Source organism: Macaca fascicularis, chromosome 2, assembly GCF_037993035.2.
Source record: "Macaca fascicularis isolate 582-1 chromosome 2, T2T-MFA8v1.1".
NCBI classification, from domain to species: domain Eukaryota; kingdom Metazoa; phylum Chordata; class Mammalia; order Primates; family Cercopithecidae; genus Macaca; species Macaca fascicularis.
The window spans coordinates 181,275,720-181,293,877 of NC_088376.1; the positions used below are offsets into that span (position 1 = coordinate 181,275,720).

At 38.3% G+C, this 18,158-nt stretch overlaps 1 protein-coding gene across 2 annotated transcripts in view; it reads right to left on the reverse strand.

Moving 5' to 3' along the window:
* Positions 1 to 3,829: 3,829 nt before the first annotated feature.
* CEP97 (centrosomal protein 97) overlaps positions 3,830 to 18,158 on the reverse strand; it is a 37,683-nt gene continuing 23,354 nt past the window's right edge. Inside the window, exons 8-11 of one of the 2 annotated variants that reach the window (XM_005548261.4) lie at positions 17,901 to 18,034; positions 16,676 to 17,288; positions 12,296 to 12,371; positions 3,830 to 10,015 (exon numbers count right to left, since the gene is read on the reverse strand). In XM_005548261.4, the coding sequence (XP_005548318.2) occupies positions 9,311 to 10,015; positions 12,296 to 12,371; positions 16,676 to 17,288; positions 17,901 to 18,034 (1,528 nt within the window). In that variant the 3' untranslated portion in view covers positions 3,830 to 9,310. Of the gene's footprint in view, positions 10,016 to 12,295; positions 12,372 to 16,675; positions 17,466 to 17,900; positions 18,035 to 18,158 lie in introns of both variants that reach the window. The other variant, XM_005548260.4, reaches the window with a different exon arrangement.

Below are 18,158 nucleotides of genomic sequence, written 5' to 3' on the forward strand. Positions count from 1 at the left end.
CATTTACCAACCAGAGTACAGTGTTCCTATACAGTTCTTTTTGTCTCTAGCTCAGTGACGTTATGTCATAAATTTGTAATACAGTTGGTGTCATTTGTCATAGTCCACATTCCATTCTGAGATCCCCTTGACATCCTCGGTAGAGATTTATTTTTTGGAAAAACTTGAAAAAAGTTCAGACTTTGTAATGTATTGTTCCGTGGATTTTGACAAGTCTGTAGACATACATATTCATCATCACAGCACCACACACAAAAGTTTCACCCCAAAAATTCCCACATGCAAGCCCTTTAGAGTCAATCTCTTCCTCAATCTCTAACAGCCACTTATCTATTTTTTCTCCCTATAGTGTTGCTTTTTCCAGAATTTCATATAAATAGGATCATACAATATGTACTCCCCAGATTATGATTACCAGAAAGTTTGGGAACCAACACTCTTGCTAATTCAGATACTATCTGATGAAGTACCAACATCCACTTCATCACCAAACTGAGAATCAGCTTCAATTGTTTGAGGGGCAAAAAGGTTTTCTTTTCCTTCAAAGAAAGATGAAACAATACAAGAAAAGCTTTGCTGTCCTACTCCCTCTCCAGAATATGGACTTCCACTTCCACCAATTCGAGTTGTATTTGTTTCTAAACCAGTTTATTCCAGTTATAATGTGATTATAATCATATAATCTAAGTACTTATTATGTGAACCTTTGAAATCTAGTGTAAAAAGAAAAAATATTCAAGGAAAACAAAGTTGAGTGTTTCGGAAATACTCAAAAGTGAATTGCTTAAAAAGGTAAAAAAACTGCAATTGAGTTAGGTACAGGCAAGAAATGTGTCAAAAATCAGATGGAGAAATTATAAAAACCTAGAAACATTCTGCATTCCGATGGCTTTATACATGTTTTTAAATTCTTACTCTATTTTAAAGAAACTAAAAATGGAAATTGTGCATTATAGGTAAAAGTTAGACATAGAACTACAGAGCATCTATACTCAAAGAAAACAACATTAGAAAAAAACAAAGGACTCAAACACTACCAGATTTCAAGACTTAGTATAAAGCTATAGTAATTAAGACAACGTAGTATTGAAATATAGACAAATAAATCACTGGAACAGAAGACAATCCAGAAATGGATTCATACATATATGGCCAGTTGATTTTTTGCAAAGGTGACAAGGCAGTTAAACGGGGAAAGGACAATCTTTTTCAACAAATGATGCTGGATACCTGGATAATAATATGTAAAAAATAAAGAAATCATAAACTTTATCTCGTACCATATAAAAATTTAACATGAAGTGGATCATAGGTTTCAGTGTAAGAGCTAGAACTATAAAACCTCTAGAAAAAAACTTAGAATATCTTTTTGACCTTGGGTATGGCAAAGATTTCTTGAACACAACACCAAAAGCACAAACTATCTTTAAAAATCAACATATTAGACTTCGTCAAAATCTTAACCCTTTCCTCTTCAAAAACCATGACCATGAACATGAAAAGGCAACCCACAGACTGAGACAAAATATTTTATATTTGTTCAAGGACTTGTGCCTAGACTATATAAATCTTTTTTTTTTTTTTTTTCCTGAGACCAAGTCTCACTCCGTCCTCTGTCGCCCAGGCTGGAATGCAATGGCGTGATCTTGGCTCACTGCAACCTCCACCTTCTGGGTTCAAGCAATTCTCCTGTCTCAGCCTCCCAAGTAGCTGGGACTACAGGCACATGACACCACACCTGGCTAACTTTTGGTATTTTTAGTAGAGACAGGGTTTCACAGTGTTAGCAAGGATGGTCTCGATCTCGTCATCCGTCCACCTTAGCCTCCCAAAGTGCTGGGATTATAAGCATGAGCCACCATGCCCGGCCTAAATAATTCTTACAACTCAAAATAAGGAAACAGACAACCCAATTTATTTTTTTTTCATTTTTAGTTTTTTTTTTTAAGATGGAGTCTCACTCTGTTGCCCAGGCTGGAGTACAGTGCTGCGATCTCGGCTCCTTGCGACCTCCACCTCGCAGGTTCAGATGATTCTCCTGTCTCTGCCTCTAGAGTAGCTGGGATTACAGGTGCGCACCACCACACCCAGCTAATTTTTGTATTTTTAGTAGAGATGGGGTTTCACCATGTTGGCCAAGCTAGTCTCGAACTCCTGACCTCAAGTGGTCCGCCTGCCTCAGCCTCCCAAAGTGCTGGGATTACAGGTGTGATCCACTGCGCCTGACCCCCATTTTTTTGAAATGGGTAAATTTTTTGAATACTTCAAATTTAGGGACACTTAACCAAAGATATACACACAGCAAATAAATTAAAAGATCCTGCACATCATTAGTCATTAGGGAAATGTAAATTAAACCACACTGAAATACTACATGTATCCACTAGAATGGACAAAATTAAAAAGACTGACCATACCAAATGTTAGTGAGGATATAGAAAAACTGGAACCATCCTATACTGCTAGTGGGAATGCAAAATGCTACAACCACTTTGGAAAAAAAAACTGGTTTGGCAGTTTCTTCAAAAGTTAAGACATATACCTACTGTAAGATCCAATCATTCCACTCTTAGGTATTTACCCAAGATAAATGAAAACACATGTTCATACAACGACTTAGTCACAAATGCTCACACCAGCTTCAGTTCGAATAACCAAAATGTACAAATAACCCAAATGTCCATCAGCAGATTAATGGATAAACAAATTTTGGCAAATACAATGAAATACTACTCAGAAAGCAATCAGACGAATCTCAAATAATCATGCTGAGTAAAAGAAACTGGGTAAAATAGGACATGTCATGAAGGGGATGAGGAATCTCTTGGAGATAATAGATACGTTTACCATATTGATCGTTGTGATGGTATTATGGGCACAATGTGACAAAATTTATCAAACTGTCCACTTTATTTTTTTTTTCACTTTTTTTTTTTTTTTTTTTTTTTTTGAGATGGAGTCTCATTCTGTCACCCAGGCTGGAGTGCAGTGGTGCAATCTTGGTTCACTGCAACCTCCGCCTCCTGGGTTCAAGCGATTCTCCCACCTCAGCCTCCCGAGTCGCTGGGATTACAGGCACCCACCACCAATGCCTGGCTGATTTTTTTGTATTTTTAGTGAAGATGGGGTTTCGCCATTTTGGCAAGGCTGGTCTCGAACTCTTGATCTCAAGTAATCCACCCGCTTCAGCTTCCCAAAGTGCTGGGATTACAGGCATGAGCCACCAAGCCCAGCCAAATTGTCTACTTTAAATATGCAATTTTAAATATGCCTTAAGAATTTGAAAAAGGAAATAAAAATTAAAAATATTTATGTCTTTAAATGTCCACTTTAAATATGCCAATTATATTTCAATAAAAATATTTTAAAGTTTATGGTGTATAGATACATATATATCATATATATATAATCTTTTATGATTCCCTGCTGTAATTTTTTTATTCACCAACCAACTACAGGTTCCAATAGTGTCAAATGAGAGGGCTTCTACTCAGCTTAGCCCCCAACACTCACTATCTTCACTAGCCCCAGAAAATGTCATCTATGCTCTTTGAAGGATGTCTGCTTTTCTCTGTCTAGAGAATTCTAGTGAGTATCTAGAGGTAATGAAATCTATACTGAATAAAACTAAATTAGCATTCCTTCCACTTCGTATCCATTTTCATAAGGCAAGAGCTGTTTTATTGTAAATTCACTTATATAATGAGAATCCTCTGGACATTGCTTAGTAGGGTTCTATTTGCAATTTATTCTGAACTTTATCCATTAATTACAAGCACAATGCATAACAATCATTACTACTAATCATCAAAATAAACAGATGAAGCACTCAAATGTATAAACCTTTTATTTAAAATTAGAGACTCAAATACAAATTAAATAAGTACAATATAAAATAGTAAGCCTTCATAAAACAGATCATAACCACTTTAAATCATTTACTATTTCTACAACAAAATTAAAGAGAAACCTAAATACAGTCCAAAATCAAATTATTTTTAAACTCTTATTGTCAACATTAAAATTATTACAAAACATTCAAAGAGATTTAATTAGAAGATGAACAAGGCCAGGTGCAGTGGCTCACGCCTGTAATCCCAGCACTTTGGGAGGCCAAGGTGGGTGGATCACGAGGTCAAGAGATTGAGACCATCCTGGCCAACATGCTGAAACCCCAACTCTACTAAAAAATACAAAAAACTAGCCGGGCGAGGTGGCGGGCGCCTGTAGTCCCAGCTACTCGGGAAGGCTGAGGCAGGAGAATGGCGTAAACCCGGGAGGCGGAGCTTGCAGTGAGCTGAGATCCGGCCACTGCACTCCAGCCTGGGCGACAGAGCGAGACTCCGTCTCCAAAAAAAAAAATATATATATATATATAAAAATTAGCTGGGCATGGTGGCGTGTGCCTGTAGTCTTAGCTACTCGGGAGGATGAGGCAGGAGAATCACTTCAACCAGGAAGTGGAGATTGCAGTGAGCCGAGATCACGCCACTGCACTCCAGCCTGGCGACAGAGCAAGACTCTGTCTCAAAAAAAAAAAAAAAAAAAAGGAAATGAACAAAACTACTACAGAGTGATTCCTGCTATCCACTAAAATAAATAAGAATTAAAATTCAATGTGATTTCCATTCATCCACAGATAAAAAGCACCTCATTTTAAGAAGACAATTATCTATTTCTTTCCAAGGTTGTGAGGACTGCTTTGTTTATTTGACTTTTAATTTTAATATGGCACAACAAGCTTGATCAGTAAAAGCAATATTATTAAAAATGTTTAAAATGTTCCTTACAGACCCTTTCCGCTTCACTTCATGAATGAGGGTATCATATATGTAACATTTAAAACATTACGATGCAATAAATATCTTTTAAAGGTATGTGGCAAAATAAAAATACACTCTGGTTCGAGCTGGTGTTCGGAAAAAATAAGAATATACATTAAACAATGAAGCCTCGGCCGGGCACAGTGGCTCCCACCTGTCATCTCAGCACTTTGGGAGGCGGAAGCAGGCGGATCACCTTGACATCAGGAGTTCAAGACCAGCCTGGCCAACCTGGTGAAACCCCATCTCTACTAAAAATACAAAAAAATTAGCCGAGCCTTGTGGTTGCACACCTGTAATCCCAGCTATGCAGGAAGCTCAGGCAGGAGAATCACTTGTACCCAGGAAGTGGAGGTTGCAGTAAGCCGAGACCAGTCTGGGTGACAAGAGTGAAACTGCCTCAAAAACAAACAAACAAACAACAACAACAAAAAAAAACAATGAAGTCTCTTCTTTCCTTTATGATGGGGAAATGATATTATGCATTCTATTTTTCCTTTTTACTGTCTTAATTCTTGAGAAAAAACGTTTTATATTTTTATTATCAATGTTATAAATCTAATTCTAAGACTTTGCACAAAAAAAAATACCAAGGGAGATAGTATAGTATCTTAAGCTTGTATTTTCCTGAAATTATTGGTAAAAAGTAGAACTAGACTTAAGTAGATAACAGGAAAACACAGTATTATGGTGTTTGTATACAAAAAATAATCCAAATAAAAACACATGCTCAAGATGGCACCCACATTATTCCAGAATAAAGTTATTTACATATATACAATCATATGACTAAATAAATGAACATTTTCCTAAAACATGCATATTGTGAAGTCTTTTATAATTAAACTTTTAAAATCAAACTAAATTGCATATTATCAACTGTCATGATTAGAGCTTTCTGCACACCAGGAGAGTTGAAATTTTAACATCTGTTGTTCTACAAAACGGAAGATAAAATGTCATCAAACTCAGCATTTCTCTAGAAAATTTTATATCCCTCAGCAACCTGTCATACTGCCTGTCATCAAATAAACGGACTCTAAAATGTAATTATTATTTTCAGAAAAAAATTTTTTTTGTAGAGAGGTGGGTCTTGCTATATTGTCCAGGCTGGTCTTGAACTCCTGGTCTCAAGTGATCCTTCAGCCTCGGCCTCCCAAAGCACTGGGATTACAGTCGTCAACCACCACACCCAGTCTCTTTTCTAAAACATTAATTTCCACTATTGCTCTTTTGAAATCATTTTAATCAAGTCACGTTTCTTGAAGAAAATTCACTCAGGGTTCTGAAGGAATTAGTTATTTTCTACAAGCAACTCTGTCATGAGTGATAGAGTTGTAGCTCTCTTAGAAGTTTTTTTCCCTCTTTCAAAGAGAATGAGAAATATGCAGAGATTTCCGTACTGACTCACTAAATGTAAAGATTAAGAGGACATAATAAAAGTTTGGACTACAGTAGCATATAGGTTTTCAGTTCATTTGCTACTAACTAGCTATAACTTAGACAAGTCATTTAACATGCTGTGCTTTAGTTTCATCTTTGAAACAAAGAGATTCGAACAGAAATTCTTAAGCTTCCTTCCAACTCTTACACAGTATGATTCTGTGCTTCTGCAGGAATTCTTAATTGATAAACTGAGTCTTCCATAAATCAAGAGAACTGATGTGTACTAAAATAGCACAGCTGAACTAAACCTCTCCTTGTTAGGAAAAAAACACAAAGACCATGTTCAAAGCTCAACTTTCCAAACCTTACTAGACCCAGTCCCTCTTCAGCCAGACCAAAGAATAGCCCATAGGGTTAAAACCAAATATCTTAATTATATAAATTACTTTTAAAGTATAACATAAACCCATTAAAATATATTAAGTCTATGCCAGTTTTCCTACATTCTAATTTACAATATTTTCATTTTATCTACATTCAAGATAATATGTACAGTTAAGGAAGGGGCTATTTAATATTCTTGCACTTCTAAACACTAGTAAAAGTTAAATAAGACACAGACGAAAAACAGAATATTGATAATTATCATATTCTGCCAAATTGTTAATGAAAGTATGCTGAGTACTCTTTATGGGCTAGAGAAACAAGGCAAAGGTAAAAAATGAAATCCTGCTAACAAGTGCTGATGATCAAATGAATTTAGTTATGTTACGCCATTACTTAAAAGAAGACAGGAGGGAGAGGATTTTAGTAGAAACCTATTTAGGTAATACTGAATCATGACATTCCAGCAGCTTTTATGAAAAACTAATGTATAAAGTAGTATTTTGGTACTAGTGCAGTGCAGATTGGTTTTTCTTTGTATAACTATGGACAGCAAGTGAGGCACTTAACTGTAAAATAGAAAAATAGGGTATATTTTAAAAGACATTCAAAATCATTCTGAAAAGATAATTAGCACTGTTGAAAAAAAGTTAGAAATTCCATTTTTATTTAACATGCATTCAATGTTACACGTTTCACTAAGGAAAATCCTTCTGAAGGTAAGATTATTGTTTTATTTATAAGAAACAGAAAATATTTCCTTTTCAAGGGATTCTGGATTTCTAAGAATAAAATCCAAGTCGTCTCAACCTGAGTGCTACGCATTTATAAACTGAGAAAAATACATCTTACCATACAGGAAAAATGTTATGACTATCAACAAATACCATGAGCTGGGAGCAGTGGCTCCTGCTTACAATCCCAGATACTCAGGAGGCTGAAGTGGGAGGATCACTTGGGCCAGGAGTTCGAGGTTATAGTGAACTATGATCATGGCACTGCACCAACAGAGCCAGACTCCATCTCTTTAAAAAACAACAACAACAAATGCCACGTACCATGTAATCCTCAACTTTATCCTTGAAGGATCAGATGCTTTTATTTTATATAACTTCAAAGAAGGGCACCTAACGACTACAACAGAATAATTAATAGATATTTAGCACCTAAATTTAGAGAACACTTAAGTATTGCCATAGTTTTAAATAGCTGTATATCTGTACGTTGAGGGAAACCAAATACATATTGTTCAATGATATTATCCTTAATTACAAATGCATCAGCCGGGCGCGGTGGCTCAAGCCTGTAATCCCAGCACTTTGGGAGGCCGAGACGGGTGGATCACGAGGTCAGGAGATTGAGACCATCCTGGCTAACACGGTGAAACCCCGTCTCTACCAAAAAAGACAAAAAACTAGCCGGGTGAGGTGGCGTGCGCCTGTAGTCCCAGCTACCTGGGAGGTTGAGGCAGGAGAATGGCGGGAACCCGGGAGGTGGAGCTTGCAGTGAGCTGAGATCCGGCCACTGCACTCCAGCCTGGGCGACAGAGCGAGACTCCGTCTCAAAAAAAAAAATGCATCTACCTACAATATTCAAACACAAATCTTATTTCTCCCTTATTGCAGACATATATATCCCTTTTAACAAGTAAAGGGAGGTTTATTATTTCTTCACCATCATTAAATTGTCTTCCAAATGTGGCACTTTTTCAGGTTAGACAAAAAGCAGTTCCTAAAAAGTCATTCATATTCGACCATTAGTATTACTCTAAATGTTCTTCTCTATGGGACAGAGGTCAAAATTGAAGTGAATGGCCGTAGACCTTCTGTTGAAATACATAATATAAGCAGGAACAGAGGAGATGAACATACATTAATTTCTGACAACATATTGGCACATAAATGCTTATCTATAGGGTGAAAAAGCACTTAACGAAAGGATAAATATTTGCCATGACAGTATTTCGAGTGGAGACTAGTGTTTCCTTTCTTCATATCTAAGTGAAATATTCTTATGTTGTATAAGTAAACTTGACTTTAATTCTGGATAGAACACTTTACTTCATATGTTAAAACTGATGCATGACATTAACTGAAGTTTTCCACGAGACAATTTAATCATTCCCATTGAGAAATCTTATAATCCTACCTTTTCTTAATTTACTTATAGAAAGGCTTTCCTTGACTCCAAAAGGAGGGGAAAAGGCTTTAAAAAAACATTTTACACCAGGGAGACTGGCAAATTTCAATAGTTCACAATCCTCATATTTCTCATTTATATTTGCTTTATCAAATTTCATTCCCTACTATATAATTAATTTTCTCAGACACAGAAGAGCCAAAATTCTCTTATTTATATATTTAAGGTATTTTTTTTCTATTTTCTTTAATATATGCTAGCTTATTTTTGAAAGTAAATGAGTACATGAAAGAAACAGGAACATTGTTGATGTAATTCAGTTAAGAAATAAAGTGCATATAGCTGTCAATATAAATAGTTTGGTACCTTACAGCTAAGTAAAAAGCTAACAAAATCAAAATGAAAACTCAGCTCAATATCTAGAATCTGAAAAATATGAGACATGAATACAAATTCTATATAAATAGTAACAAAATTAGGGGTAGGGAGTACTCCCCTCCAAAAAAAAAAAAAAGGCAACTGAAAGTATTTTTAAGAAAAGTTAAGTGGGTATCTGCTTCCCAAAAGACCACAACATGCTACACAGTAACACCAACATGCAATAGCTGAAACGCAGAATCACATTCTGGCTGCTGCCCTTGAACTTCTGCATTTAATTTAGAATTCTCTTGTGTCTGGCTAATTTCACCTTGCAAAGGAGGAGATATGCCATGACTCTCATCTACAGAAGCACCGTCAGACAAGGTATCTAACTGTACTGGGAAACAAGCAATGTGAAGTTTACTATCTCTTGTCTCTCTATCAAAACTGGTCCTCTCATCAGCATCTTCCAGCTGTTGAACTGAAGTTAAATACTGTTCAAGCAGACTATTGTCCTGCTCATTATTTGAGCTTTCCTTATTCCATTCACCATGTTCCTCACTAACATCCCCTAAATCTGATTCTTTGCCATATCTCACTGTGTCAATGGAATTCCCCATTATGGAGCTTTCACTGCCTTCTGTGGAACTTTTCTCAAAATCCAACGAATCCTGCAAAGAATGAACTTGTTCTGTTAGAGAGGAATGAAAACCAGAGTCTGGAAAATCTGGTAATGATTTATCTTGAGGAGCTACATCAGAAGCAATGAACCAATCAGCATTTTGATCAGAAGAGGACTCCTGGCTTTGGGTAAATAATGGAGGTTTCGATGACACAAGAGTACTTGATATAGGAGGAACATCAGTATGCCAGGAACTTAGACGCTGGTCCACTGTCTGTTGCCAAACCTGTAGAGACCTTACCTATAAACCAGAGAATACAGTTGTATTATAAAATAAAAAGTGTCTTTTTTGTTTGTTTTTGAGACAGAGTCTCGCTCTGTCACCCAGGCTGGAGTGCAGTGGCACAATCACAGCTCACTGCAGCATCAACCTCCTGGGCTCAAGTGATCCTCCCACCCCACCTCTGCCTCCTAAGCAGCTAGGACTCCAGGTGCCCACCACCATGTCTGGCTATTTGTTTTCCTTTTTTTTTTTTTTTTGAGATGGAGTTTCGCTCTTGTTACCCAGGCTGGAGTGCAATGGCGCAATATCGGCTCACTGCAACCTCCGCCTCTCAGGTTCGAGCAATTCTCCTGCCTCAGCTTCCCAAGTAGCTGGGATTACAGGCGCCCACCACCACACGTGGCTAATTTTCTATTTTTAGTAGAGACAGGGTTTCCCCATGTTGGTCAGGCTGGTCTGACCAACCTCAGGTGGTCCACCCACCTCGGCTTCCCAGAGTGCTGGGATTATAGGCGTGAGCCACTGTGTCCATTCATCTGGCTAATTTAAAAAAATCTTTTTGTAGAGATGGGGTCTCACTTTGTTGCCCAGGATAGTCTTGAACTCCTGGGCTCAAGCAATCCTCCTGCCTTGGCCTCCCAAGTGCTGGGATTACGGGCACAAGCCACTGCACCCCACCTGTCTATTTTACAATTTTCCTTTGAGCTCTTTTCTCCAGCAGTCATGAAGTTGGCAAATGGTAGAATTGGAGCCAGAAACTGCTGACTCCCTTTATCTTTTCCATAGCATCCCAAGTCTAAAACCAGACTGGCACAAATGGTACATATCCCTGGTAACAAAAGGCCTTCACCAGGAGTGGGGATGGGCCAAAGCAATTCCCTTGCTTCTATTAGAAAAACAGCCAGAAGCACAACAGTACATGTCTAGCTGACTAAGGGGTCAATAATGCACAACAGTACATGTCTAGCTGACTAAGGGGTCAATAATGTATTCAAGATATAATGAGATCTATTCAATAAGACAAGTTAGAGCCCTTGATATAAGTAGATCCCTGTAAAATAAGTCTCATTTTAGATACCCAGGTAGAGATTAGAGTTTTTAAGTATTATCTAACAATACAGTATATGCAACTTTCTAAAATACCTAAAAATATACCAAATTATTGATAATATGACCTCTACATTTCTAAAGTATAACAAAAATTCCAAAATTTTACTGTAAAAACTGCAAACAGGAAAGCAATATGTACAGTTTTTAGTTTCCCTTTGATCCCCCTCCAAGGTAATTACTGACAGCAACTTGATGCATATCCTTCCATACTTTTTTCTAGGTAGTATTTTCAAATACACAGGGAAGCTGAGCACACTGGTCTGTGCCTGTAGTCCCAGCTGCTTGGGAGGCTGCAGCAGAAGGATCACTTGGGGAGTTCAAGGCTGTAATGCGCTAGTGCTGTTTTTTTTTTACTAAACAGTATTATTTTGGAGATCTTTCCATGTCGGTCAATACTATTACCTTATTCTTTTTAACTGTTCCATGGTATTCCACAGTATTATTACTCTATAATTTAACCATTCCTCTATTGTTGGTAACTACAAAACCTTACAAATCAATAATTATGTTTTCATTTTATAGGTCAAATCCTATTATAACAAATTTGGCCAGGTGATGTGGCTCACTTTAGGAGGCTGAGGAGGAACATTGCTTGAGCCCAGAAGTTTGAGACCAGCCTGGGCAATATAGCAATACCCAATTTCTATAAAAGAGAAGAAATGAAAATTGTATTAAAATATTTTCAAGAAATTATCATCAAGAAGTATTTGATGTGATACAATGCTAGTAAAACCAACTGCCTAAATTATCCCTAAAATATGCTATTATAGGATTCAAATACTCTCCTGTATAGTTATGTATACTTTTTAGGACGTGCATATTGTAGCCATATACCATCTTAATCATCATTCATTCAAATATTCCCAAAAGACAGATCAACAGCTACATGAAACTTCAAATTGGGGATGTAGTATCTACTGGAAAGCTCTAACAGCCTTCAATTAAGCCACTTTCCTCCTGCTTTATACTATTTTATTTTTCTTGTCAAAACTGTCAGAATATTTTTCTTCAGATTAAATAAAATGCAACAAAATTCACTGTCCTAGTTCAGAGTTAGTGGCAAAGAACACGAGCCATACCCTTAACCTTGAACAAGAGTGCTTAATACACCTGAGTACTCTACGATTATCTCAATGAATATACAATTTTTATTTGATCACATATGAGGTAAGTCAGGAGGGAGTTTACCTGGTTCCAAAGGAATCTGAAAGCTTCTTCTTGTACAAATTTTTTAATACGTTCTTCATCTCTTTCTTTTCGTAATCTACAATAATTCAAAACACATTATTGACATAAGGAAGGGTGCTTTGACTCATACTTCCTGTTACAACTAATAAACACACGCATTGCAAAGAGATTAATAATCTAATAGTTGTCTTTCCCACTTTCAGAATATCTAAATTAAAACCTTATGTTATTTTTATTTTTTTAAACTCAGAATCAAAATGTAACAGTTTTATAAGTGACATTATAAACTTTAATTTTGAACTGTGACTCAAAGTAGAAGCCAAATTAGATATGACTGAAATACAGGTATTAGTTCTACAAAGTATTTCCAGTAATAAAATGTTAAATGGCTCTTTGTCTGGCTTCAGTTTCTCAGCCAAACAAACCGAAGCAATAGAGAGTGCAAAAAAGGAGTGGCTATCCAAAGCCTCCAAAACAATTAAGGGTCACACTTAAGTATTCATGATCGCAGCTTGAAACACCCTCTCCTAAAGACTAATCCCATCAAACTTCACTATTCTGTTTGCCCAAGTCTCTGACCTACTCCCTGCTAATAAGAGACCTCCCATCCATTATTCCTCATTCATTAAAGTCTTAGCTCTGGGCTCACTGCTGTTGTCTCCATACTCGGGCCTATCACCAACCTAAGACTCCTCCTTTAGTGATCCATTATCACCCAAACTGTCAACACCATTTTGTTCCACACCTCTGACCCAATTCTCCACTTTCTCTAGCCCCCCAAGCCTTTCTCCTGTGCCATCTAGGACTCCTGAATTATAATCAGCAAAATCCCTTATATACTGCATCTCTCTCTGAACTTTTCCTTGTCCAAAGCAGACCCACTTCTGAGAGCACTATAGCCCTCTGAAGTAGAAGCTATTTTTCCCTCTCACACATCAGGGTTGAAAGATTGCTTCTGACTGTTGTTTCCAAATGATTCTTCATCTCCCTCCTTTAACTCCTGCCATCCTGCTAAATTTCCCAAAATTATTTGTCAAGTACTGACCTCCCACCATCTGCTCCCGTTCACTGAAGTCTCAGCACCAGGCTTTCTCTTTGCCCCATACCTGTCATAATTTTTGGAGAACTCAACATTCACATGGATGCTCTAACAATAATGTTAGTCACCCATTCTCATAGTCTCACCCTAGACCAAATCATTTTGACTACACCACTTTCAGAAATGGTTCTAAGCACCCAACACCAACCACTACTTCCTATCTTCCCAGTTCACTTGCTATTGTACCCTACTGCAACAATCCTCCAGTCCAATGATCCTTCCCTCCTGCCTTCAGTTCCCTTTTACCTCATTTAAAATTCCAGCCAGGCTGGGCACAGTGGCTCACGCCTGTAATCCCAGCACTTTGGGAGGCCAAGGCATGCGGATCACCTGAGGTCAGGAATTTGAGACCAGCCTGGCCTACATAGTGAAACCCTATCTGTACTGAAAATGAAAAAAAAAAAAAAAAATTAGCTGGGCATGTGGTGGGTTCCTGTAATCCCACCTACTCGGGAGGCTGAGGCAGGAGGATTACTTGAACCCGGGAGGCAGAGGTTGCAATGAGCCAAGATCGCGCCATTGCACTCCAGCCTAGGTGACAAGAGCGAGACTCCATCTTAAAAAAAAAAAAAAAAAAAATTCCAGCCAGCAAGGTGACTCACACCTGTAATCCCAGAACTTTAGGAGGCTGAGGCAGGAGGATTGCTTGAGGCCAGGAGTTCAAGACCAGCCTGGGCAACACAGACTTCATTTCTTTAAAAAAAAACATTTTTAATTAGCTGGGCATGGTGGTGCACGCCTATAGTCCCAGCTACTTGGGAGCCTGAAGTGGGAGAATCACTTGAACCCAGGAGTTCAAGGTTATAGTGAGCTATGATCATGCCTCTACACTCCAGCCTCAGCGACAGGGCAAGACCCTGTCTCAAAAAAATATAAAATCTAAGATCTACCGTTATTACTCCCTCTCAAATATCTTCAGCTCTCTTGCCCTTCCCCCGCTCTCTCTACAATATCACCTAGGAAAAAAATCATTCCTGGCTGAACCAAATTAACCACACCTGAATCAGAACAGAACAGCTAAGAATTGCCGATGAAAATCATACATCCTGACCTATTATTTTACACTTTTAAGCATTTTCTCACATCGTCCAGCAACCCTCCTCCATTTTCCTCATAAGGTCATCCTTAAGATGACTACCTCACACCTCATACTTCTTTCCTTACACCTCCCTCACCCCCTCCTCATTTTCAGGCGCTGACCACATCTTATACATTATTGAAAAAGCAGCAGCAGCAGACAGGACTTTTTCCCATCTCCCACCATCAAACCTACCACCTTACCTGCTCCTGCTCCCATCTGAGGCCACTTCCTCTACTTCAACACTGCATTTCTTCCTCTCTTACCTTCTCAAGAACTGCAATCCTGGCCGGGTGTGGTGGCTCATGCCTGTAATCCTAGCAGTTTGGGAGGCCAAGGCGGGTGGATCACAAGGTCAGGAGATCAAAACCATCCTGGCTAACACAGTGAAACCCCATCTCTACTAAAAATACACAAAATTAGCTGGGCGTGGTGGCAGGCGCCTGTAGTCCCAGCTACTCTGAAGGCTGAGGCAGGAGAATGGCCTGAACCTGGGAGGCGGAGCTTGCAGTGAGCCGAAATGGCGCCACTGCACTTCAGCCTAGGCAACAGAGCAGACTCTGTCTCAAAAAAAAAAAAAAGAACTGCAATCCTGCTCTTCCTCTTTTTTTTTTTCTGCACCATCAGTTTTTCCCTCCTTATTTATTCATTCCATCAACACATGAACACACTCTGTATCTCTCATCTCCAAAAGAGAATGTTCCTTTAATCTAGATTTCTCCTCCAGATACCACTTAACTCTCTTTTTTCATGTTTTCCTCAAAACAACTCTTTCCAAGAATTGGCTACACTCATCCTTCAAACTCTTTACCTCTTATTCACTATTCAACCCATTCCAAAATGGCCTTCATCCCCCTACACCACTGAAGCTGCTCTTGGGAAGGTCATTGTGCAGTAAAGAGTTAACTCAGCAGGACTGGGATGTTCAAACACTGTACATTGCAAAGATAAGAAGACTGGTCCTTGACTGACTCCTGGGAGATGATCTCCAAGCCCTTGGAATATCCTGACTGAAATAGAATATCTTTATACACCTGGGGTCTTGGTCCACATTAGGTAGTTTAGGCAATCAATGATTTCTAGTCAACATCTGTTGTGTTCACCTGGGGTCCTGAGCCACGGAGTTATCAGTGTGACCTCTAAGTGGCCTGAGGTCTAAATAGTTAAGATCAGTTACATGGGTACTCATTACCTATGTGATTGGCCCACAATAAAAACCCTGGACATCAAAGATGAGGTAACTTTTGCCAGTTGGCAATACTTCATATGTGTTATCATACATCATTGCTGAGAGAATTAAGCCCTGTCTGTACAACACTGGGAGAGAACAACTGGAAGCTTGCACCTCATCTCTCCTGGACTCTGCCCTAGGCACCTTTTTTCTTTACTGGTTCTAATCTGTATCCTTTTGCTGTAACGAACTATAATGACGAACAGAATAATATTTTCCCAAGTTCTGTGAGTCCTTTTAGCAAATCACCCAACCTGAGGATAGTCTGGAGAATCACCAATACAGTCACCAATAGTCTCCAACTGCCAAGTCTAATGCCTGTGTCCTCTCTATGGCACCTCCGATCTCTCCTGAAACAGTTTCTCCTGTTGAAGGTGGAACTCTCCTAGTTTTCCTACCACTCTGGCTGCCCTTTCTCAGTATCCTTTGCTGCCTCTTCCTCTTCTACCTGATAATACCAATAAATATTACTAGTCGCAATATTAATGAAATCCTAACTTTCCTGGGTTAGCAGTCAGTAAAACATATGAGCCATGGGATTAAGGAATAATCCTATTGTAGTCCTATAGAATTTTAGCCCCTTCTGAATCCCTGCTATTAATTTTTATGTCATGTACTGAATTCCATGTAGACTTCATCATTTTCTCATTTTTATACTTAGTTTTTCAATGTTTTCTGTACCTTTCTATGTTTAGAATTACAGATCCCTATAAAGCTCACGTTCATTGAACATTTACCACTACACTGCATCTATGTATCAAGTCCTCTGCTGGGGATGGAGATGCAGCAGACAGAACAGATGGTCTCTGCTCTCCAGACGCTTTCAGTACACTGTAGGAGACAACCAAACCAACAGTGGCTACATGGTATGAAAAGTGTTATAATCACAGACGCACAGTGTTCTGAATCAACTGTAAGAATCTAACACCCTCAAACCAGCAAAACAGTACATCGAAAGGACTTCTGACCCACCTCCTTATTTCATCAGTTAAGCAGACAATGTGCTCTTGCATTCTGCGTAGCCGGATTTCGTAACGCACATCTTTGGCTTGAGGGTTGTAGTTCCTGGCATAAAATCCCCGCCAACAGGCCTGAAGCTTGGTGGCTGCATCATTTAATTTCTGAAGGGCAACTTTGTCTTGTCCCAAAACAACAGATCTCTGGGTTAAAATCATGGGAACTTTCTCTGAAGTTGCTTGAGATATGGTTTCTTTATTTTCTGGTTGTGTATTTTCTGGTTTCTTTATGTCTGGTTGTTTCTGTCCAGCTGACTCAGGAAAAAATGTAAGACTGTGGTTATCATCCTTCAAGATAGCGCTGATTATTGTTGGCTCAGAACAAGGTAATAGTCCAGCTTTCTCATTTACCTCTGTATTGATTTCACTTCTCATCATTGGAACAGAATTCTCATTTGCAGCCCATAAAGGCTTTTCCTCTTCCTTATCCAACACCTGGCTTTCCAGCCCTTTCACAGACTCATCTGCAACACCATCATCTTCTAGGCCCAAGTTAATGCCCTGCAGTCTCAGCTCAACTGTAGGCGATAGTGGCGATAGTCCTGATGCAACTGGCATAAAAGTAGACTCTGAAGAGAGAAGACTACAGTTTAACTTGTCCTCATCTGTCTGTATGTCTTCCAGGTGCAGATCATTTCGAGAATATCTTGTAGTATGTACAGAGGCTGGAAAATTATTCTTAACCGCAAATAACTGATCATCATTACTGCTTATCCCAACCCAAGAATTGACTTGAATGACGGGTTCTAGAAGAATCAACAGAGTATCATTTAAACCACTAAATATTTACATTTTAGTTATGTCCCTTTAATGAAATCTATTCCTTGAAATAGAGTAAAATGCGAAAAAATCCCCAGTGATTTCTTCCAATATGCCTAAAACATCAAACCAAACATTTTTAAGAAAATGAATTCTTGTGATAATTAGAATATTCATCAAAGCATCAGGTCTATACAAAAGGTAGCAGTCCTTGAAATGTTTCTTAAAATTAGAAATATAGCAGCTATAATATACATACATATATAGGTGTGTATATACATAGATATGTATAAGATCTAAATGATTACTGAAGTTAGCAAACTAACAAAAAATTATGAAAATATGCACCTTTTTCTGCTTTATGATGCCAGGAAAATTAAACAACTTGGAGAAAAGGGATCAGAGATAAATTAATTTCTTACCACTTTCCTGGGATATCTGGCAATCTTGAACAGGGCTTGAATGCTCAGGAATAAGGGATGCCCTTGTTTCAACAGGAACAAGAGGAGACAACTCTTCATTTTGGCTTTGGTTCATCAACTGCCTCTGGTGAAACCTAAAAATCAATTAACATCTGTTCTGATTTAACACAAACCAAAAAAAGAAAGATTTTCTGCTTCCTAAGTAACAATGTCAAAAAGGCAGAAGTTTACAAGTTCTCAAAGTAGGTACTTTTAATT